We start from the raw sequence: 23,131 nt of genomic DNA on the forward strand, positions 1-23,131 counted from the left end.
GCAGATGTCATGCGATGTCACTCCTGCTGTATCCTATTGGTCACATAAGACTGGCCCTGGTTCAATGTGGCAGTGGGCTACACAAGGGCAACAATGTCCCGAGGCAGGCATCGGTCATTGGGGGACCACTTTGGAGGCTGCCTATCACAGCTTCCTGTTCAACTTCAAAAGACAAACTGATTTTTTTTTTTAATGCAAATTAAATTTGCATAGGATGGGACCCCACCTCACCAAAGAGCTTTAGTGGATATTCCACTGGAAAGAAGAGATCAGGACACACATTTTCTATGCTCCTTCCAGCCACTGTTATTTTTATTAAATGGAATATCGAATTAGAGGGAAAGAGCATGGGTACTCCGGCATTTCATGTTACAGAGCGGCAGTCCTATGACCCACCCTGGCTCTCAAGGAATCCACCTGACTCTGTACACTCAGCTTTGCACTTTGCATCAGAGAGGGAGGGCATTCTGGAGGCCGCTTTAAACCGAGAGTAAGGCATCCAAACTACTGTGAAACCGTAACCATCCAATTTCAGCTCCCAACTTCATGCTGAGCAGTAACAAAAGAAAGAAATGGAGACGAAGGATGCTTCGGTTTCCTGATGATGCTTACACGCACAGGATGCACCCGCTTAAGACTTTTAAAAACCAATCGTCCAGATGGTTTTATTGCTCTGCAACAGACTACATCAACCTGACATGGATTCCAAGGTCATCGGGAATTGAAGCTTAACCATATTAAGGAGCAGTTGGATGACGCTGGAATGAGGAAGGCATCACAGTATATTGCATTCTTGTAAACATTAGTACAAGTGCAGAGTAACAGACACTCCCCTCGTTGATGCTAAACAGGCCCCGAGTTCCTCTGCTCTCAGAGGCCGAAGCGTTCAGGGTTCTTTTCAGTCTCACATCCGCTCAGATAGAATATTCCGCCTTGACGAAGAGATTCCAATTTACTACTTTTCTCCTAAGATGCTGTTGGATCTCATCCAGGTTTCTTGTCCTTTGTAGGGTGGACTCAGCCTCCAGGAGGGGGGAGTCCCACAAAATGGCATGATGGGAAAGTGTTCCCCTAATCCAGAAGGTGCAAGGTGAGAGTGAAGCTCCTCACATGGGCTCTGGGCCACATTCTCTCCCCGGCTCCATCTCCTTGGGGAAAGGACTTCATTACTGAAAGGGCTGCACTATCTTCAATAAATAAGGGCCTGTGCCCTATCTTACTCCCGCTCTGCCCTTCGTATCTATGCCTCCCGTCCTGCTCTGGCACCTGTCGGTCCCTAGAGCAGCAGGGGGGACTGCCTGCCAGTCACCTGTGGGCAGACCAGGTCTTCGCAGCTGGCTCTGCATCAGCCTGGCCCTCCCGTGTAATGCATACCCCCAGGACTCTCTCGGAGGACAGGAGAGACAGCACAGTCACCAAGCGAGGGGCCCCGGGGGAGCCCTGGAATGTTGGGAGCCAGGAAGTGGGACTTCCAGACGCTCTGCAGAGGGCCTGCTTGGGGGTCTCAAATGTGACGATGCTCATTGGTATTGAGGACAAAGGTCTGGAATCAGAATCACACTCAGCTGCATGGATCTGAACCTCGCAACTGGGGCCACACCGCAAACTGGAGGACACTCCAGCGGGTTAACTCACACCACATGGACAGGGAGGGAGTTGAGTCCTGGGGGACAGCTGTGGTTGCTGCCCTGCTACTGCCACCAGGTCGGGTCCTCAGCTCTGCCAGAGACTCCCTCAGCCTTCTCCCCACCTTGGGCAGCCTGGATATGCTGTGCAGTGGACCCTCTGTCTTGTGGCTGACACTCCACAGTCTCAGATCCTTGAGTCTTGTCCCACTGTTCCCTGGTGGCTGGGTCAGTGTGACAGACAGCTCCTCTGGGTTGACACAGTGTGAGATGAGGCATCGCAGCAGAGCTTGTCCACTGCAAAAGGAGGAGGGGCCGGCCGTCAGACATTTTCTAGGACATCCAGGGGGACAAGGCCTCGCTTCTTTCCACTGAGGACCCTGATGAAGCCGTCCTGTTCTTCTTCAGACGTCAGGCAGATCTAGATGCCGGGGAAATAAAATACAGGAGTCAACGAGAAAAAGCCAGAACTTGCCGCATGAATTGCTGCTGACTGAGGTTAGTGGGGCATCCAATTGGAAAACAGAGCAGTGTCGGGAGGGGGGGGGATTTTGAGAAAAGGTTGATTAAAAATTAGGCAGCCCTGGCCAGGTGGCTCAACTGGTTAGAGCATCATTCTGATGCGCCAAGGTTGTGGGTTCGATCCCAGGTCAGGGCACATACAAGAATCAACCAATGAACTATAAATGAGCGGAACAACAAATTGATCTCTCTCTCTCTCACTCTCTCTCTCTCTCTTTCTCTCTCTCTCAATATCAATGAATAAAATTTAAAGAATTAGGCAGAGCCCTGGGTTTGGAACTAGGTCCAAGCATTGAATGTTTTCTGAGACTCAGGTTGATGCATGAGGATCAGGAAAAGCTTGAGAATCTACCATGTTGGGGAGCAGTAGCAGAGCTGGGAACGTTTCTTTTCACTTAGAGGTGGGATGGAAAGACCAGCTCAGAAGATTAGTTATGGGTAGAAAAGGGCGGGAGCTGAGGGAGAGCCGAGGAACTCCTTTGGGTTGAAGGGTGGCCGACTGCTGCGGAGGGTAAATACACCAGCCTAAAAGAGATCTCCTCCTCCAGGGTCTGTCCCAGGCCCAGAGACACAGCAGCGACCCAGCGCTGCACATTGGGCGGCCATTTCTCTATTACTACGGGCTCTACTTTCTGATGTAGCTAAAACATACTTTTTTCCTTCCCACACGACCCTCCTCCTAATCGATGCCTTTCTTATAAGGACTCCTGTGATTGCACTGGGCTCACCCGGATAAATCAGGGTACTCTCCCATCTCCAGGTCCTAAAGTTCACCACACCTGCGGAGTCCTTCTTGCCATGTTAAGGTAACATACTCCAGGGTTTGGGGATTAGGATGTGAGGTTGTTAGTCTGCTTACCATAAGACAGATGCATCAAGGCTATTACTATAAAACACTAAAAATATTGCAGAAAATATGTGCGCATGTCTGACAGAATAACTTTCAGATACAGTGAATGCAGTGTAGGTGGAAGGAAGGCTTGGCCTCGATGTTGTAGGCAGAGAATCCCTTGAGGTTAAGAGTGATGTAATGAGGTGCAGAGAGAACATGCAGAGGAAAGGGGGCTCATAGAGGAGAAAACACTACAAGGAAATGGTCGCTAAATTCAAACCTGTGTGAGAGGCAACCAAGGACTGAATTGAAACTTCAGAAAATTAAAGTGCAGTGGGTATCATGAAATGTCCTCTTAGGAGGAAGCAGAGAGTGGCAAAGTGGAAAGCAGTAGAGAGATTAATACTCTAAGGGAAGTACGAAAAAATGGAGATGGTGCAATCAAAGAATTACTAAGCTTCTGAAGGGAGAAGCATTAAGATTAAAAGCCAAATGACAAACAGGAAAAACTGGCCATGTGTGGTAGACCAGTTGTAAATATTCTTAAGAGATAGAAAACTTTTTCAATAGTGTAAGAAAATAGACAAAGTACTCAAAGAGATTATTCTAGGAAAGAAATATAATGCCTAATAATACCTGATAAAATCTCTAACCATCCTGGAAATGCATTTTAACATGAAATATTATTCATCTGCCAAATGATATAAAAATACTAATGTTCAATTCTGGCAAGGCTGTAGTGGCCTGAATATTCTCATAAACAGGTGATATGGGTATAAATCAACCCGACCTTTTTAGAGGCAATTTTGTAATATGTATCAAGAATTGTAAAAATCTTTTATATGTTTTCCTATAAATTCTAAAGTATATCCTTAGGAAGTAATCAGTTATGGAGAAAGATTTAGGTGTAAAGATATTCATTGCAGTTATGAACAATAGTTAAACAAATAAAATCTCTGCATATCCAACAATAGGGGAATGCTTAAATACATTCTTGTACATCTAGATTGGGGGTCAGCAAACTTTTTCTGTAAAGGACCAAATAGGAAATATTTTAGGCTTTTCAGGCCATGTGGTCTCTGTTGCAATAACCCAACCTAGCCATAGTAGTGTGAAAGCAGTCATAGACTATGTAAATGTATGAGTCCATGTTCTAATAAACTTTGTTCTAATAAACTTTATTTAAAAGCCAGGCCAGATCTGATCCATGGGTTTGTCAGCCTCTGATTTATATGACCTGTTTGTTATACAACTGTTAAAAACTATTTTTACCCCCTAAACATTTAGTGAACAAGTTTAAAAAAATAAGTTGGGGACTAAATAGTATATGATATCAAAATATGAATTAGAAGAAATGTTTGGTAGGAAATATACCAAAGTGTTTATGTTGATAATACGTTGATGGATGAATTACCTGTGATCTTTATTTTCTTTTTTATATGTTTTTTGGGGTCTTTTCCAAATTTTATCCACAATAAATGCAGTTTAGTTTTATAATCTAAAATAATTTATTTTTCTTTAAAACTTGACAGAACACAAAGAATCAATGAAAACAGTTTTATAGGGATGACAAAACTAAAAATACTTTTATGGTGTTTTAAGTTGACTTAATAAGGATACTTTTAAAATTTCAACAATAAAGAAAACATACTCATGCCACTGCAGGCTCTAGTTGTGTTCACAACAAAAGGGTAACTTAATTCCACTTGGAAACAAGGGCTCTGTGAAAAAATAATATAATGACTGCGAGACAAATTAACCCCAGAGGCAGGAGCGTGATTTAATCAGAGAGGCATTGCATTTATTTTCAGAATCAAATTTCTTCTATTTCCCTGCTAATGACCTTTTGCCTCTTTATATGTTTAGGGTTATAAATATCATAGTGTGTATTTTTGATGCTTAATAGATAATTTTAGGTGGCATTGGCCACCGTGGATGAATTCCTCATTTAGGCTTACTGACGGCAGCAAGGGAAATGACTTTACTAAGCTCCCATCATGGCCAGGCACTGTGCTGGGGCTTTACACAGGCGATAACATTTAACCATCACCTCCAAGCCAGGAGGGAGATGCTACTATACTGATTTTACGGGTGAGAATGTCAATATTCACAGGCGACTCTGCCAAAACCACATAGGATGTGGGTCCATTTCTATGTGACACTAGAATCCATGTTCTTGGTACTACTTTATACCCCCTCAACTAACAAGCATGTTTTAAAATTTTATACCTAAAGTAATTTAGGATACTAAAGTGGAGACAAATTAAATTTTTTTTTTCTCAATAACAGATTTTAAAAATATGAATTTTCTTTCAAGTGGCTGACACTGAAATTGGTTGCCATATTGGCAAAGATTGAAAATAGAGAATTTGTGTAGCAGTAAAGAGACCTTGGTGGCTTTTGTTGATCAATACGTAATTGGAACAGAACTACTATAGGAAAGTAAGGTACTGAAAATGAAGGCCATTCTCAACCGTTAACTTTGATTAGAACAACTGGGGAGTCTGTAAAAGACTGATTCTCTGCCTTTTACCCTGGAAGGTTCTGCTCCCACAGGTCTAGGGTGGAGTCAGGAATCTGCATATTCAGCAAGCTCCCAAGTGATTCTGATTTAGGGGGTCAGAAGACCACATGTTAAGAAACACCAAGCTGAACAAATATCAGGAGTTATGCCACTTCCCTGCAGAATTACGGGCAGATCGATGTGGCTCCGGGTTCAGTCTGAAATGCTATGTCTGTCTTACACACGTCTCAGCGAAGAGGCTGAGTTGTGTGCATTACCCCCACCCCACAGATTGTGAGTTCAACCATGAGAGGCCAGAATGCAGGTGTGAGTCCATTCCCAGAAAATATTTTTTGGGGGAATATGGCCAAGGGATTTGTATGAGTCACTGAGCAGATGTTCTGCTTCTGGAAATTGATCAACTTGAGTAAATTTTAATTTGCCTTCTGGTTTTACTGATTTGTATATAAATAACATGAAAACAATGTTTAATCTCAAATGGGGAAGCATGAGATTATTCTGAGAAAAAAATCAAACATGCTAGGAAAATTACTTAATGATCATTTGTCAATAAAGATGAATATCCTTCCCGAATTTATTTCATTTAAAAGACTTTCCAAATTTTTGGAACAGGAAGGATACAACTAGGTCAACTTGGAGAAGATTGAAGTGCTGGCATGGGATCCAGCTGGGGACGCTGCTGTTTGGTTTGTGGGTGCGTGTGGCATTGGAGACAGGGTCTCAGTATGATGAGGATGATTCCATTTTTTTTTCTTTGGCTTGGAATCAGAAATGACTCTGCAAAGGTACTTCTATGTTTATTAAAATGGTTATTCTATTTTGGTCATACTTGATATGTGTGTGTTTTACTCACCTGATTCTCTTTCAGTGTTATCTGCCCCTGTTCCTTACACCCGATGAAGGTTCTAACACATCTAAAAATCTTCTCATTCTGTTGTACTCTCTGAACAAAGTTGGCCGGAAAGAAGCCAATCCTGTCTTGAATTTTCCCCTGAAAGGAAAAAGAAGGCATGCGTCCACAATTCGTTGTCATTATAGCATTCATTGTAATGAGAGTAACCAAATGATTTTTTTTTTTTTTTTTTAAAGGAAGAGACATACGTACTTTCCACCAGTCTTCGTTGGAATCCTCTAGAAGAGTAATCATGTCTCCGGGTCTAAAATGAAGAGAGAATGAGGTGAGTGAGGAAGCAGAAGGGGATACAACAACAGAGAAGTGGTGCACTGGTGCTTCAGTGATTTTGCTGAGTCCCGCATCTCTTTGTACTCCTACATCTAAAGATGTTTGTTCCTGAGCATCTTTGGTCTCTGGTCATCATCATTGTTTGCAATGTAATTCTATTTCCTAGACTGCCAGGAAACTCCCAAAATTTTTGGGTCTCTGATAGCATTATTTCTTGTTTTCTAGTACAGTTATGGATATATTCTTTAAAAAAAAAGATTTTTCTGACATTTTAAGGAATTGTAGAAAGAGGGGAAGTCAATTTGTGTGCTCATTTTGGTCTTCAGATTCAATCTCCTCTGCTGTCACTTTCAATTCTCTGTTAATATCTATCTTCATAGGGGATTCCAAATAGAACAGGCTTGTTGCACCTGAAACATTAAACACAACTGGCATTTTGGTATTTCAACAGTCACAGTTTCATGCTGATGCCACAGAATGCAAGGTGGCTGAAAATTACTCTTTTCCCAGGTGAGGGATTTAATTAAACAGCAAGGATGAAAGTCAGTGCAGGAAAATCTTTCTAGCTCCAGCAGATTTTATTTAACCTAATAACCTGAGAAACCATGCGTTAGTACCAACTACAAAGACTTTGCTGATGGTTTGGTAGAAACTGTAAGTAGAAAATAAAACTGGAGATTGGGGGAGGCACCTTTTCCTAAGGGTGCAAGAGGATGCCGCCTAAATCCAACTTCTATTTTTCTAGTTTAGCTAGAGACCCACCTAGAGGTGGACTGTCCCTGGGTGCATGACCTGAATAAGGCACTCCCTGGCATATCAGCTATAATTTTATGAGAAATACCAGACACACTCCTGACATTGTGATGGAGGTTCTGTCTTTTCCTTAAAAAGAGCTCCACCAGAATCAGAGAATTGCTTGGTAAGTGAGGAGAGTTATATTCATCCACTTACTATTATTTATTATTACTATTTTTTTATTTGCCCATGCGTTTAACAAATATTCTAGAATGTCGACTCTGAAAGAGCCATTTGACTAGGCACTGGCTATACTCTGGTGAATCAAGTCCCCACTGGAGCTAATATTCTAGTGAGATGATACATAACAAACAAGCAAATATATACTAAAACACTTAACAAATATATAAATAAAAAATATGTAATGTGTATATATAATCGTGAGTTGTCTTAAGGGCAATGAAGGAAGTAAGCAGGATGCGGTCATGAACAAGAGTAAGCCCCTGATATCAGTCCCTGCTCTAGTCATCTGGTGCAGGCAGCTAATGCCTCTTTTCCACTGTAGGGAGGACCCTGCTCTAGGTCTGGGGCAGCCCTTGAATCCAAGACAGCAGCCCTCTCGCATCTGGGTCAGCTGTGGGAGTTGTGCTGCCCCATCCCCCTGCCTGGCATCAACCATCCATCTCAGCGTGCTCCCTGCTGAGCCCGCACTCAGAATCCTTTTCAACGTGGTCTCCCGGCATGCGAGATAAAGCCACTCTGTGTAATATAATGTTTTAAATTTATTTTTAAAATGTGTCTTGACCCAGTTTTGAAACTCTGGGTAGAGTTCCCCTTAAGGAACCCAATTAAGTCAACACCCAACCACTTCCCTTTGGGTTCTCAAACTCCAGCCACTATGCACCACCCCCAGCCCTAGGTACCAAACAGTTAGGGAGAGCCCTTAAGCCTTGGAACATGTGAATTATTCAAATTAGCTAACTCACAGGGAGTCTGGGAAACCTAGCTAACTCCAGCTGCTGGCCATACCTAAGCTGCCCTCACAGCTCCAGCTTGCTGTCACCTGATTCTCGGTGTGGCCCTTTGGCAGCCCTTCACTCCCAACTGGGAGTTCTCTTCTCAGACTAGCTCTCAAAGTAGCTCTCTTCTCCTTCCCGTGGTGTTGGGGTGCTATGTCCTGCCATCAAAGAACTAAATCCAAACATTCTGCCCACCTGCTCTCCATAGGGAGAGCCCTGCCATTGTTCCCAGGGCCAAGCTGCCTCTTGTATTATCCAAGTCTTGTGAGAACTCATCAGAGCCACCTATTTTACTCTGCCAGTACTTTGAGATATATTTAATATTTCTCACCCTTTCCCACTCATTAGGCAAAAAGGACCCCAAATGAAGCTCAGGGCAACCATAGTCACTCAGCCAAGACAGATGTCCTGGACAAACCAGTCTAAGGGGAACAGAAAAGGGAGCCCGCCAAACTACTTCATTAATTTTAGGTTGCCTGCTTAATTTTTCACTAGACCCATTCCTCAATTTCCATACTCTGGGTCCAGAGCCTTTTACGGTCCGAGAACACGAGTAGGCAACAAGGAACTCCAGAACGAGGCGATTTGGTTTTGCCTTAAGCCTGGTATCCGTAAGACTGCCTGCACTTTCCCAAGCTCAGAGACCAGCTCGGAGGGAAAGAATTCAGCAAAGGGGCCATTTGGATGGGAATTGGTGAATGTTCCTGAACTGTCGTGGATCACGCTCTCCAGAACCTAATTGAAAGAGGCGTTTGAGTGCGAGGGAGGCTGCTAAACACATTAGTGACATTCGGGAAGATCTGGGCTTCTTGACACAGTGCAGCATCAGAACATAATATGCTTCAGAGACTTTCCTCAAATAGCCTTAATTGCATTTTGATGTCCTGGTGACTGTGAAGATTATTTTTAAATCAAATTGGTGCATTAGAATTACATTTAGTTTTAATTAAGTTGATGCATTTGCCAAGCAGTAATGTACTTAGAGAATGGAAATGAGACACCAAGAGAGTCTTATTCTGTCTTACTCCCCCTCTCAAGGGCTCTCCTCTTCTTATTTTATGGCAGGTGTATAAAGCCTTACAGAGTGAAGGACATCATCATGTGAGTTACAGGCCAAAAATCCAATGAGGACCAGTGTCCTGAGCCTCAGGGTCGAGGATCAGGGAACCTGCCTTCTGGCTTTGGGTCTGCCACTGGCCAACTGTGTATTTTTAGATACGTACCCATTGTTCCCAAATCTGGAAGGTAATCAGAATCTAGAGGAACACTTAACAGACATATTTCTAAATGGGGTTTGACTCTCTAGGCTTGGGTGGAGCCCAGAATCTCTGTTTTAATAATATTCTCCAAGAGATTCTTATGGATTGTTGACAAGTTTGAACCATCCTGACCAGAGCTCCCTCCTCTGTAAAATACTATTTGCCTGGCTAACCCAGCAGATTTGCTAAAATAACACAAGAGGATGTGAGGGAAAATTGTGAAAGACTTCAAAATAGGCAAAAAAGATTACTTATCTGGGTATTGAGCTCACCCTCTGAGGTCTTCCCCTTCTTGTTCCCTTCAGCGTCTTTGAGCTATTAGTTTTCACTTCCCCGAGTTGTACAAAACCGATGGTAATGCCAATGATTCTTGTCCATAGAAATGCACGTGAATTGTGTCTGGTGGAATGTAGTCAATTATTACCCTGTGAATGCTCACCGGTGTTGCATGTATTTGTAAATTCACATCAGCACCCCTGATTGCCTACATACGTGTGATGCTTGAATTTTCCTTTCAACCAGCTGTGACATATTACTGGCCCTCTCATGAATTAATGAGTCTAGTAAAAATTTTGGCGTGTGTTCATTTTATATTTGTATAAGAGTCACGATTTTATCTTACTTTTAAAAGATTATCCTTGAACCAGAGTGACTTTTCATGAACACATTCTATAGATGACCAATTTCCTGGCCTTAAAACAAGCATAACAATCCTAATAGACTTGTGAGAAGTAATGTGAGTGGCTAACATGGGATAAATTAATACCCTGTCTGAGTCTGCTAATTAAAATATAACCATCAACTTCATGGCAATCAATGGAGAATGAAAAGCTTGGGGTAAGAGAAAGACCAGTGGACTCAGAGTTGGCCTCCCTGGGTTGCAGCCTCAAGTCTTTACTTTCTACCTGTGAGTTCTGGGTCCCAGTTCCCCCACCTTATCCCCTAAATGTAAAACATCATGAATTGTCTCATTTGAATACGAACTGAACAGTGAAGTCCATTCACTAAGCTTTACTGACTTTTAAAACAGCCTCTTCAGAGTGAAGACTGGAGTGAATGGAATTACCTAAATATGCCCCTGCTCCTGCAGTGATCAATCTGTGCCGCCTCTGTTTGTAATGGAGTTTGCCCACCACTGATGCCTCTTAAAGCCCTTCTCTTGTTCTGCTGTTTCACTGTGTTCTTCCCTCACCCTTTCCTCGCTGTGAGAGGGAACGACTGCTCCCTCTGAGCTGCACAGGCCCCATGGCCCCTTCCCTGAAGCCTGAAGCCTGAAGCCTGAAGCCCTGGCATGGCTGGGATGCCACCTCCTTGCAAAGCCCCCCTTGACTTCCCAAGGCTGCTTGGGTGCCCCCTTGGGGTGCCATAGTGGCATACTGGACTGCCTCCCCACCCACAAGACCCCACACTGAAGTGCTCCTTCTTGTCTACTCTTTTGTGTGATCCCCCCCACCAATGCCCACCTGAGCTTTCTGAGGACAGGGCCTGGGAATTGTTCCCCCAGCACAGAATAGACGCTTGCTCACTATGTGACAAGTGGCGCAGGGATGAAACAAGTCCCGGAAACAGTTATACCAGCGTTAAAATCAGTTTCAACTCAGTTTCAAATGGTGCTTTGAAAACTTCAGAATGAGATGAATTCAGGCCACCCCATCTCCAGAGGTTCTTATGAATATTATTAGCTAATGAGACAAATAGCTGCCTGGTTTCATTCAGGCTCACCCATGGACAAATCAGGCTCGTTGCTTCCAGGAAAGAGTCTGGTGATTCAAGAATCTAAACCCTTGTTTGGGGTTACAAAAGAAGAGAGGTGTTTCTTCAAAGCCCCCCAATTTAGGTGTTCTTACATACACTGAAGGGCAATGAATTTGAGTCTTTCTTAGAATTTAATAATCTTGAAAGAGCAGTTCCTGCTTTCCCTCTCTTGGCTCATAAGCTTATTTCCCCCCTCTTCTTTCTGTCTCATTTTTCTCCCCTTATGAAACATGGCCATTATCATATAAATCTGTTTGGGGAGAACTAATAAAAATGAAAATGACTTAGATGTGGGGAGCCAAAATGGATTCTCTGAAATGGGCATTATATGGTCACTGGAATAGGCATTTCAGCCTTTTATTTACTCTTAATGCCTTATTTCTGAGTTCTTAAGATGTTTCGGGGTTTGTGTTGACTCGGAGTTATTTACATCTGCTGATGACTTATGTGATATATCAACTCGGCAAAGCCATAGAAGCAATCTTACTGGTCTTTTCAAGGTGTGTTGGTCTGAATAATAAGCGATGGCTCTAAGGCTCTGTTTGCAGACTTCTGAACCCAAAAGCAGTGAGGAGAATGCGACTGGTTACTTTGTGCGTATGGGGGGAAGGAGTCACTTTCTTTGGAAAGCTAAGCATGTATTGTCAAGCTTGTGTTAATGATGTGTGTGTATGCATGTGTCTGTGCTCGTGCAGGGCTGACTGCGAGTGTGTGGGAATGGGTGTGCACATGTAAGTACATCACACACACATACTCATAGCCCCTTTATCACTGGACCTGTTAGATGAAGTCTCACTGGATGTGCTCAATGGCCAGGGAAAGTCTGTGACTGTGTTTTTTGTACTATATATCCTTAGGGTTGTGTTAATGAGGTTGTTCCAAAGACTAGGAAATAAAACATACTGTGAAAAGATGCAAATTATGAACAGAAGGTATCTAAAATATATTGTGCACCTTGCATTGTACTGGGAATGAAATCCTAGCTTTTATTTTCAATGATCTCATTAAATACTCAGTCACCCTAGGAAGGAGAGAACTGAGGCTCGGAGAGCTGAAATAGTGTGCTCAAATTCGTGCAGGTCAAGGGAAGTCTCTGGTGGCTGGCTTGAGGCCGGGGCAGATGGTGACATCATTCACTCTCAGGAGCTGGTTTGGGGGAGGGAGGGTGGAGCTGCCATGTGCCATCCACTCCTAGGGCATGCAGGTAAGGATGTGCCACTGGAAGTCGGTAGGGGGATCTGGACTGTTGGCAGGTATATAACAAATGCTTGCTGACGTGAACGTTCATCTGCTCTGATCTGTGACTGTTGGCTTTGCCAGCTGGGTCTTCTTTGCCTTTAAGCTCACACTCCAAACATTCCCTGGGCTCTCACCTCTTTTGTTCTTTCCTGAGGACAATACCCAGCGTGCTCCCCTGGATCAGAATGCAGGTGGATGAGAATGGTATTTTGTTAAAAGGAATTTGTTTTTCTACTTTATGGTTTAAGGAGAACACGACGATTCACAAAGACCCAGTTCATTCATGGAATTATACCAAATCCCCAAAGCATGGCCTTACCCATTCTAAATCAAGCGGCTGGCTTTTAAAATGGGAACCTAGATTCTCTTGGCAAAAGAAAAAAAATGCAAGTATGATTTATCACTCCATTCTTGTGGCCTACGTAATGCAGACATTTCACTCCTGGGAATGAGCAGTCCTGTGTGCCTGGAAGCAGACTGTAAACGTTTGACTCGTGACCAGACAATCTGGCTTTTAATGGCCTGCAACCGACTAAAATAAGCACAAAAAGTTATGAGCACCACCAGGCAGCTAGACGACATTCCTCAGTAACATTCTATATTTATCAGGAATTGTGTTTATCTGATTGACTTCAGATAATTTTCTAACATAAAATGGTGGGACCCACATAATAGGAAGTTGTTAAATTTAAAATTTTAGATACCCAAATGACAACCTCAAGAAGAGCAAAATATAATGTATTTATTGCAAAGTAAATAGATGTCATCCTTGTCTTCACCAGCAGGTAGTTCATTGTGGACCATCTGCTGAAGGGCAGGCACCACCCCAGGGATGAATCCTAGGCAGGCTCTAGCCTTCAGGGCTTGTTAGATCTCAGCTAGAAAAGGGCTGCACTTGACAAATGCCATCTCCTCCACTTGCAATGATGCCAGACTGTTTGGGTAGTGTTTACAACTCCAGCCAGTGTCTTTAGCACTGCAGTTCTTACTCAGCGATGAAGAAAATTCAGAGCCTGAACGTCTGCAGGAATCTAAGGAGCCGGGATCCAGGCCCTGAACTCTGCTCTGCAAAGGCCAAGAATCGCTGGGAGCAGACCACAGTGATACTGAGACGAAGCTGACCTTGGGTATGAGCCAGGAGGAGGAGCACCCGTCTGCTGTGGAGTCTCACTGCCATGCCCTAAGGGGCTGCGAGCTGCTGAGGCTGACCCAGGGGCCTATGCAACCTGGGAACCCGGGTCTGACTGGCGCCTTTTTGGCAGCCCTCTCCTTTTAAGGGGCTTTGGGGAAAGTGGAAGAGGAGAGGGAGGGTCTCCTGAGGTGGGAGACCATATTTAGGCAGGTGCACAAGCCCGAGGTTGGAGAGAAGTCCGCATAACCGTAGGCTAGAGAGACAGGTCCCTCTGGATGCCATCTGCAGGGAATGACTGGTGACTGTGACTGGCCCTGCATGGCATTCAGACAAGTGGAGTCCACCCCAAATGGAGGCTATTTCACTAATACTCTGACATTTCAGTAATTTCCAGTGTTAATTTATCTCTCCATTCTCTTCGGACTTGGAAAGAACCAATGTCCAAGGGTCCATTGGGCTAGAAAGGCAGCCCTTTCTATCCTGCTCTAGGATTGGGAAACACCAAAGCTAAGCTTTCTCCTGGATTACTTATGTTTTAGGGTCATGAATGACGGAGGGAGAGCAAAGCCTTTCCTCGGAGATAGGCCAGTGAACACACCATATTATAAAAACTGTAATAACTACCAGTTACCAAGTGTCTACAATGACCAAGCTCCATGCTAAGTGCTTCGTGCATTGTGAATGTCATCCTCACAAATACAGCAGGGGAAGAGGTCATTCATATTCTTTTATACATAAAGAAGATGTTCATAAATTGCTTAAGGTCACACAGTAAGTAGGATGTGAACACAGGACTGACTCCAGCTTAACTACCCCTGAAGCACAAGGAACCAAGGCTGTGGTCAGAAGAAAGGTTCCGATTTCATGAGGGTCCCCAAAGCTCACCTTCCCGTGCCTGAATGTCAGTTACCATAGTGGGATGGGTCCTGAAACCATCAGGGTGTGAGCCAGGGGGAGGTGCCAGCCAGTCTCCAGCAGGAGAAACAAATGGCTTCAGTTAGATTCTTCAATCAACGCTAATTTGGGGATGAAATACAGTTTTTTGACTCTCTAATAGAGCCACAAGATGCTAAGTGCATCCGATGCTCAGCGTTCATGAAAACTCCCGTCAGCGGTTCCTTGGGCAGGGTGGGAAACCCACGCTTCTTCTGGGGTGGCCCCGCATCAGCCAGCAGCGGGACCACCGGCTGACCAGCCAGCAATACAGGTTCTCAGGCCCGCCCCAGACCTGCTGAATCAGGAGCCACAGGGCTGGCCCAGCGATCTGTGTGCGCACCAGCCCTGCAGGTCCTTGGCTGCACACTCGGGTTGGAGAGCTGCTCTGAATCTCCCCGAGCTAACACAAATTATTATTTTTCTTTCTTTCATTCCTGCTCTTTTTTTTTTTTTTCTTTAAAAACTGTTTTTACCTCATTTCCAAGTCTTCAGTCTCCTGTGGTACGAATTTGTACAAGGCAACATAGGTGTTCATCTGTAATGCGTCTTTGGAAAGAGGTCCCTGAAAGAGAAAATGAAGAAAAATTAGGCAAGGAAGGGGGAAGAAATGGAGAGAAACAAGAAGAAAAAAGATATGGTGAAGTGAATGCAATGTGATGTGGTGTAGGGCTCTTAAGTGTTAAAATATCTAACCATTGCTAAGAACTGTGTTTCAGCCATTGGTTTATTTTTAATTTCTCAGCTGAGATTGGTTTCGTTGCAAAGCATTTGAAAATAATTATGTAGAGGTCTTTGTCAGAAATTGTCTTCAAATAATATTTTTTGTATAGTTCATGGGAGGTAATACAGGCTTGGCCCCAAATGAGAATATTGTCTCCATAGAAAGAGGGGCATGTGAATAGGACTAAAAAACTTTCACTTCCTAAAATTGAGGTTTTTAAAAAAAATTATTTTTCAAGTGCAGTAGACATTCCATATTATATTAGTTTCAGGTGTACAGCATAGTAGTTAGACATTTATATAATTTGCGAAGCGATCCATGAAATTGACTTTTTCTCAGTTAGCCTAAAATTTGGTGTCTAAAATATCAGAGAGAACCAGGTATATTTATATGGCAATTAGTTCATTCACACTGTGAGAAAATCACAGATTTCGACATCAGACAGATTTTGTTTGTATCCCGGAATCACCATCTGCTGGCTGTGAAACCTTGCAATAATGAGAATAAAAGCTACTGTTTTGATAGCTTACTGTGTGCCAGGCAGCATGTCACATGCATGAGATACCAGGACCTCACAGCGGCCCTGAGAGGTAGATTTTATCATTACTCCTCAATTTGTAGACCATGAAGAGTCTTATAGGTGTTATATAAACACTAGCTACTATTATTAACCAATTAATTGTAAATGCTATATAAATGTTTACACTTTATAATACATATAATAAGTTAAAAATTATATAATAGATAACAGAATTGCATAATATACACATATATGCATATGGTAATCGTATACTATATTGAAATATATAACAATGTAATAAACATATGCTATATATAAAACAAATAAAAGTCACACACAACTGTACCCTTTTTCTTCCATTCACTCTGCTATCCAAAGCTCAAGTACCTTTTATTTTATTTTCCTGATTCTGTCCATTTATTCTAGTCTCTTCTATGGATTCTAGTCTAATCCTATACAAATGAACATGAAAATATAATAACTACATGCTTACGTGCTATGAAACAGTCACTAGGTTAAGTGGTTACATGACATATACACTGTGGAGCGTGCATGTACCTGTATGTAACAAACCTGTGGGAACAGACCCTGCCCCCTGACGCCCACAAATACCTGGTGGTCCACGCTCTCTGCCTGGCCTCTGAAGTCGTCCGTGCCGTTCTCCGGGTACGTGAATACTGAGGGAGACGAGAGAAAGCAGAGGCTTTGTGGACCCAGTCACCCTGTTTTGGAAACGTGCCCGAGCGCTGTGGCTTTATTAGTCCCTGTGCCACAGAGCCTACGGCCCTTCTCCCTGCCTCCCCCTCATTCTCAGTGACCCGGCTTCCCCGCCCCCCTGCCACCTGCTCGGCACACTCACCACTCCCCGCCCCCAGCCCGCACAGGTCCTCTCCACTGCCTGCAGATGTGTTTGCAGCGGGGTCTCGGTTGGCAGAGCTCTGCTCGTGAACAGAAGCTGCGCCCTTTGCCCCCGTTACACGCACCAGAGCATTTGTTATGGGGCGGAGGGGGCTGCAGGGCCCCATTTCATTGTACCTGAGTTAGCTTTGCTACACCCCAGATTCTCTGATCTGTTTTCAATATCCTGATTCTAGTTTCTTAATGACATCTATATCCTATTTTGCAGATTAAAGCTTTAGTTTTAAATTTCAGAATAGTTCCTTGATCTCTTACTGTCAATGCATTGAGGCAATTATTGGGATTAAAAAATAACATCGTGGTTTCTCGTTTAGTTTGCTCTTGGGATGTATGATTCTCTTCCTTCTGTGTTGAAGCAGCCATGTTGTGGCCTTTGCTAAAGGACATGGCCTCTCAAAGTGGACAGGAGTTATGCAGCTGTGGGAGGTCCCTGGTGGGTGCGAAGGCCCTGCCTTGGCTGGTTCCACGAGCGAAGTCTACCCTGGTGACAAACTTCACAGCCTTATTCTCACTGCGTGTCTTCCCCCTAAACACAAATGTTTCCAAGCTTGTACAGTACAGTCATGGTGTCTCAACTAACCTACCATTTAGGTGACTCGCCATTGAAACCTGACACATTGCAGCTTTATTTTTCCCTTTGCTCTTCCTTCAGATTACTGAGGAAATGTCGGTAGAGGAAGAGACCTCCCCCACCCAGGAAGCTCTCCCACCTGTTTCAGTCAGTGCACCGACAATCTCCACTGTCCTCAAAATGGACCGAATAACCGAGATGTATAAAACATGCTTCAGAACAAGAGACCTGTAAACGTGCCGATTCTTGGTGAACATCTAGTTCCAGAGCCTGTGGACACAATCCCGTTACCCCTAGGAGGCCAGTGCACACTTGCTGGAGGAGCTCTGGTTTGTAGGTAAGTGGGAAGGAGAGGCCCGGTCCTACGGACCTTGGCTGCCTCAGTATCTGGCCACTCAGCTTAACAGTTGAAAATGAGTAGAGGTCAGCAGTACTTTTTTTTGGTATAATATGATTGCCTGAAATCCTGGTGTAAATACTTGATTCCATAAGTAGAAAACTGGATAATTCTAATAGAATATTAAACTATTGAATGAAAACACACAAAGAGAATTTTCCTAGAAAATCCTTGATTGGAGCTAAAAAGGGGAACTACATAAGGTGAACATGCAATGATCAGTTTGGACGGGGCTTACAGTTTTGTAATTCCACATTATTTTAGCTTTTAGTTGAATATCCATTAAGTATCTGGTTTGAAATGTGTGTCATTTTTGTGAACTACATTAAAGAATCATTTGAAGTGACCCCAAATGTGCTTTTTTAGCTATATGGCTGCAAGCACCCAATAGTGTCAAAATGATTTTCAAAACCCATTCCTTTCAGAATCAAGTCTAAGACTTTGAGTTGAAGGGAAAGGACTGAAGAAAGGTAACCATTTTACCAAAAATATATCATGTTTGGTGCTTTAGATTTATTTTATTAAAAATAGTGTGATAGTTAATTTAATCCAGGACAAGTATTCAAAGAATGTCTCTTATTCAGGCATATTTTCTTTTTTAAAAAAAATTAAATTTATCGGAGTAACATTGGTTAATAACATTATATGTTTTAGGTGTACAATTCTATAATATGTCATCTGTCTATTACATTGTGTGCTCACCACCCAAGATCTAGTCTCCTTCCACCACCACATATTTGACCCCCTTTCACTCCGCCCCCTTCCCCTCTAGTAACCACCATTCTGTTGTCTGTGTCTATGAGTTTGTTTGTTGGCTCGTTGCTTTCTGTTTTATATCCCGCCTAGGAGCAAAATCATCTGGTTCTTACCCTTTCCCATATGACTTATTTCACTTAGCAATATTTTCTAATGTTATAGATGCAAAATGAATCTTTAGTTTTTGCTACATCCCCAAAGGACTTTCTTCTGTCCCTTTTCCACATTCTGTCCTTTTTGCTCTTCGGTCCTGTGAAGCCCATGTCCACCACCACTGTTTTCTAACGCGATGACTATTTTTATCTTTAACCCGGCAATGCAGCCAGTTACATTATTGGCTTATCTCACATGGACCCAAATTTGCATTCCTGGAATAAGCCCAGCTTGGTAATTAGGCATTATCTTTTAAAAACACATTATTGGATTCAGCTTACTAAGATTTTGTTTCGGATTTCTGCGTCCATATTTTAGAAGGAGACCAGCCTATGATTTTCCTTTCCCACACTGTCTTTGTTTGGTTTTGAGGTCAGTGTTATATTAGCCTCATAAACTAAGCAAGACAATGCTGCTGTCCTTCCTCTGTGCCACGGGTTGAGCTTATGTAACATGGAAACTTTCTATTCCTTATACGTTTGGTAGCATTTACTTACAAAGTTGACTGGGCCTTGCAGTTTCACTGTGCAAATATTTAAAATACAAATTCCATGTCTATCATGATTAGAAACAAATTCAGGTTTTCTATTTCTATTACTTCTTGAGTCAGACTTTGCTCAATGATATTTCTCTTGGTATCTACCCATTTTAAAAAAAAGATTTTAAATTTATTTGCATGAAGTTGGTCATAAATTCTTTTATTTTCCTTTCCATTTCTGTTATATTCATTCTTTTCGTTATCACTTTTTATTTTATCTATTTTATTCTTAAAAAATTGTTAAATGTTATAAATTCAATTTTTTGAAGATCCACTCTTAGGATTTATGATCTATCTTTGTAATCTGTTCATTTCTCTTCTAATTTTTATTTGCTTTCTCACTGCTTTCTTTGGCTTTATTTTATTTCTTCTTTCTGACTTCTTAAATATGATGCTTAGATGATTACTTTTCAGCATTTCTTATTTTTTAATAGAATAGTTTTAAAGGTAAATAATCACAACTTTAGCTGCATTCCACAAATTTTGATATGTAGTGTTTTCCCTCTTACTTAGTCATATACTTCAATATTCAATATATTTCAATTTTCATTATGAATTCTTTTTTAATGCATGAGCTTTTTAAAAGTGTGTTTTAGTTTCTCAAATTATAGGCTTTCCTACTTATCTTTCGACTATTGATTTTTCGGGAGTCAGACATATGTGTTCTATATAATATTAATTTATGAAGCTTTCTTGTGGCCTAGCAGGTGATCAATTTTTATAATTGTCCCAAGCGTTCTTAAAAAGAATGTGATTGTCCATTTGTTAGGTGGAGTGTCCTTTTTAAGTCAGTTACAATGGTCAAGTGTGTCCTTATTTCCTCGATGTCTATACTAAATCTTTATGTCTATTCACCTTGCCAGTGACTGAAAGCCTCGCTATGAAGGGAAATGCCAATTTTCCTAATAGTTCTATCAATTCTTTGAGTTTCTATAATTTAAAGGCCATGTATTAGGCGAATGGAAGTTTAGAATTTATATTTTCTAGTGACGTGCATATGACCATGCAATGATGCTGTTCTCTAGTGATGCTTTTTTTGGTCTTAAAGTCCATTTCCCCCACAGATTAATATAGCTGTATAATCTTTCTTTTGCTTAATATTTCCCTATAGTAACTTTAAAAATTAAAAAAATTTTTTTCAATTACAATTGGCATACAATATTATATTAGTTTCAGGTATGCAGCAGTGATCAGACAATTATATAACTTTTGAAATGCTAACCCTGATAAGTCTAGCACCCATCTGACAGGACACATAATTATTACAACATTATTGACTATATTCCCTCTGCTGTACTTTATATCCCTGTGACTGTTTTTATAACTACCAAGTTGTTAATCCCTTCACCTTGGCAACCATCAATTTGTTCTCTGTATCTGAGTTTGTTTCTGTTTTTGTTTGTCTGTTTGTTTTAAGATTCCACATATAAGTGAAATCAGATGGCATTTGTCTTTGTCTGACTTATTTCACTTAGTATAATATTCTCAAGGTCCATCGATGTTGTTGCAAATGGCCTAGATACTAACGGCAGGTTGCAGAAACACACCGTAATACTTGCATCTGTAATTTGGGAATTGTCCACTGGAGGGGGACCAGAACCAGGGGCATTTGCCAAAAGAGCCATTAGAACATTTGCTTCCCTTTTTTTTTGGTGACAACTCAAAATTTGAGATATAGGACCAGTGTATACTGAAGGCAAGGGTACATTTTACAAATAGGAGCTTGCCATTTTTCTTTCTGGGCAAACTTTCTTTGCTTTAGTGCAACGTTAGGCACTACTGGGCTTTGTAATATCCTCGAGTGAATGCCATTAACCCAGTCCTTTGAAAGAAATATTTTTAGGAATCTGTCTTGCTTCTGTTCTTTTCCCTCTGCGTCTCTTCCAGGAAAGTCATGATCACATATAGTCAGACTGAAATGCAATTATTAAAGGCGGCCAGTGACATCATTATTGGGCATTTCGCACTGAAAACAGGCAGCCTAGATTTTTCTTCCCGCTTTGCTCATTACCTGGCTTCCAGGGGAGTCCCTGGCAGTTCAACCAAAGGCGCAGACCAACAACGCTCCCCACCTACATTTCTGATGTAGGTACCATCCTTGCCAGGATGGCGAGAGGGCCGGTGGGACCCGGGACCCCATAGGCAGGGTGTTTTCTCTTTGTTGTTTTTCAAACTGCATGGACAGGGGATTAAAATGAATCAAAGAAAATGTTCTGAAGCAAACTGCTGCATAATTAACCTCTCTCGCCTCCAGGGGCGGGTTATAAAGAAAGCTACTGCTGATCAAAGGAATGGCTAATAGTTCTCCGAAGCTTTTTAGGGGGTTATTGCTTGCTACGTGTGTTTTTTTTAACAGATTTCTTCGAATAAGTTGGTTAAAATGCCCTTAACATAAAAGAGATGGTGAATAATCAGCTTTGAGTCTTTGAGTGTATTACTCAGGGCCTTAGTTCCTTATCTCACAGTATGTGGGGGTGTGTGTGTGTGTATGTGTGTGCATGTGTGTACTAGGGGGAGGGGGTTGGCTCCACGCCTTCCAGTCCTGCTTCTCGAAATTTAACGAGATTGAGGTCACAGATTCATGTATAAATTCTGATTCTGCCATTGTTCTAGAACAGCCTGAGATTCTGCACCTCTAACAGGCTCTCCCAGGCTGGACCATGGGCCACACTTGGAGTTGTGAAGCTCTAAGCTGCACCTGACACTTTATGACCTTATGATGACTTAGTTAATAGCAATTGCACTTCATATTGATGATTCCTATATGGATGGTTCCTTCATGTTATCGAATCCTGTGAAGACTGCTTTTTGAGTAAAGAAATCCCCAGGGCATACAAAGGCCTTAACAAGTAAAGGAAAGGATGAACAGCATCAGTAGGGCTGGACCCGGATGGCTGAGGCAGAGAGGCAAGTGGAGGGCAAGTTCTGGGCAAGATTTTGAAGAGCAGCAGATAAGATCTGCTAACAGGCTAGATAGGAGGTGTGAGAAGAAGAGGGAGCCAAGGCTGCTGCCAAAGGTTTGGCCTGATGCGCTAGTAGAATAGAGTCCCTATTTACCGAGCAGGGACAACCCGGGAGGGACAGGTGTGGGTGGGTGAAGGAATCGAGGGTCCGGTGTTAACTTAAAGATGCCTACTCCACACTCAGATGGCTGCAGGTGTCTGGAGGCGGCCAGGAAACCTAGTGCTGGAAATGAGGTTCCAGAGCCATCAGTGGGTACACTGCATTTTCATTCATCATCTCATTTAAAGATCACAACAGCCTATGGATTTGGGGATATTATTATCCTTATGTTACAGTGAGTTGATAGCCACATGGTCACCAGGTGAAGTCCAGCAGTCTGCCTCCAGAGCAAGGAGGGGCCAAGGACCAAGTCTGTCCAGCGTGGTGAGTCAGGAGGAGACCATCACAGTGGTGATAAGCGTCAGGGTAGGGGTACAAGCAGAAGTTAGGTTCTGGGATGGAGCAGCTGACCAGACCTGAAGCATTAAGGTGCCGGCACGTGTGGTTTATATACCAGTCTCTTGAGAATTTGTTCCCCAGATGCTGAAAAACCCTGGGGTTACGGACCAAGCTCAGTTGCTGAACCTGCACTGCGGACAGATTTGGGCTGGGCTGGTCCTGCTGTGTGCCGTGTTACTGCTGGTTGTGAGCGTCCCCTGGCCATCGGCACTCTTTAATTGGTCTCTCCAGTGGCACTGCTGAGTGCTCAGTGCATATTTGCATTGACCTGAAGTGCAGTTTTCCCCATGTGACACAAAAGAATCCTTACCCTGGCAGAGTGCTTTAGCAGATG

The 23,131-nt window shown here is 42.7% G+C and overlaps 1 protein-coding gene across 1 annotated transcript in view; it reads right to left on the reverse strand.

Moving 5' to 3' along the window:
* Positions 1-296: 296 nt before the first annotated feature.
* Positions 297-23,131, reverse strand: part of STAC (SH3 and cysteine rich domain) — an 81,009-nt gene continuing 58,174 nt past the window's right edge. The window contains exons 5-9 of the mRNA XM_087824876.1: positions 16,615-16,679; positions 15,235-15,323; positions 6,609-6,660; positions 6,357-6,494; positions 297-2,046 (exon numbers count right to left, since the gene is read on the reverse strand). Coding sequence (XP_087681002.1) covers positions 1,948-2,046; positions 6,357-6,494; positions 6,609-6,660; positions 15,235-15,323; positions 16,615-16,679 — 443 coding nt within the window. The 3' untranslated portion in view covers positions 297-1,947. The remainder of the gene's footprint in view (positions 2,047-6,356; positions 6,495-6,608; positions 6,661-15,234; positions 15,324-16,614; positions 16,680-23,131) is intronic.

Source organism: Miniopterus natalensis, chromosome 15 (genome assembly GCF_054644295.1).
Source record: "Miniopterus natalensis isolate mMinNat1 chromosome 15, mMinNat1.hap1, whole genome shotgun sequence".
Classification (NCBI taxonomy): domain Eukaryota; kingdom Metazoa; phylum Chordata; class Mammalia; order Chiroptera; family Miniopteridae; genus Miniopterus; species Miniopterus natalensis.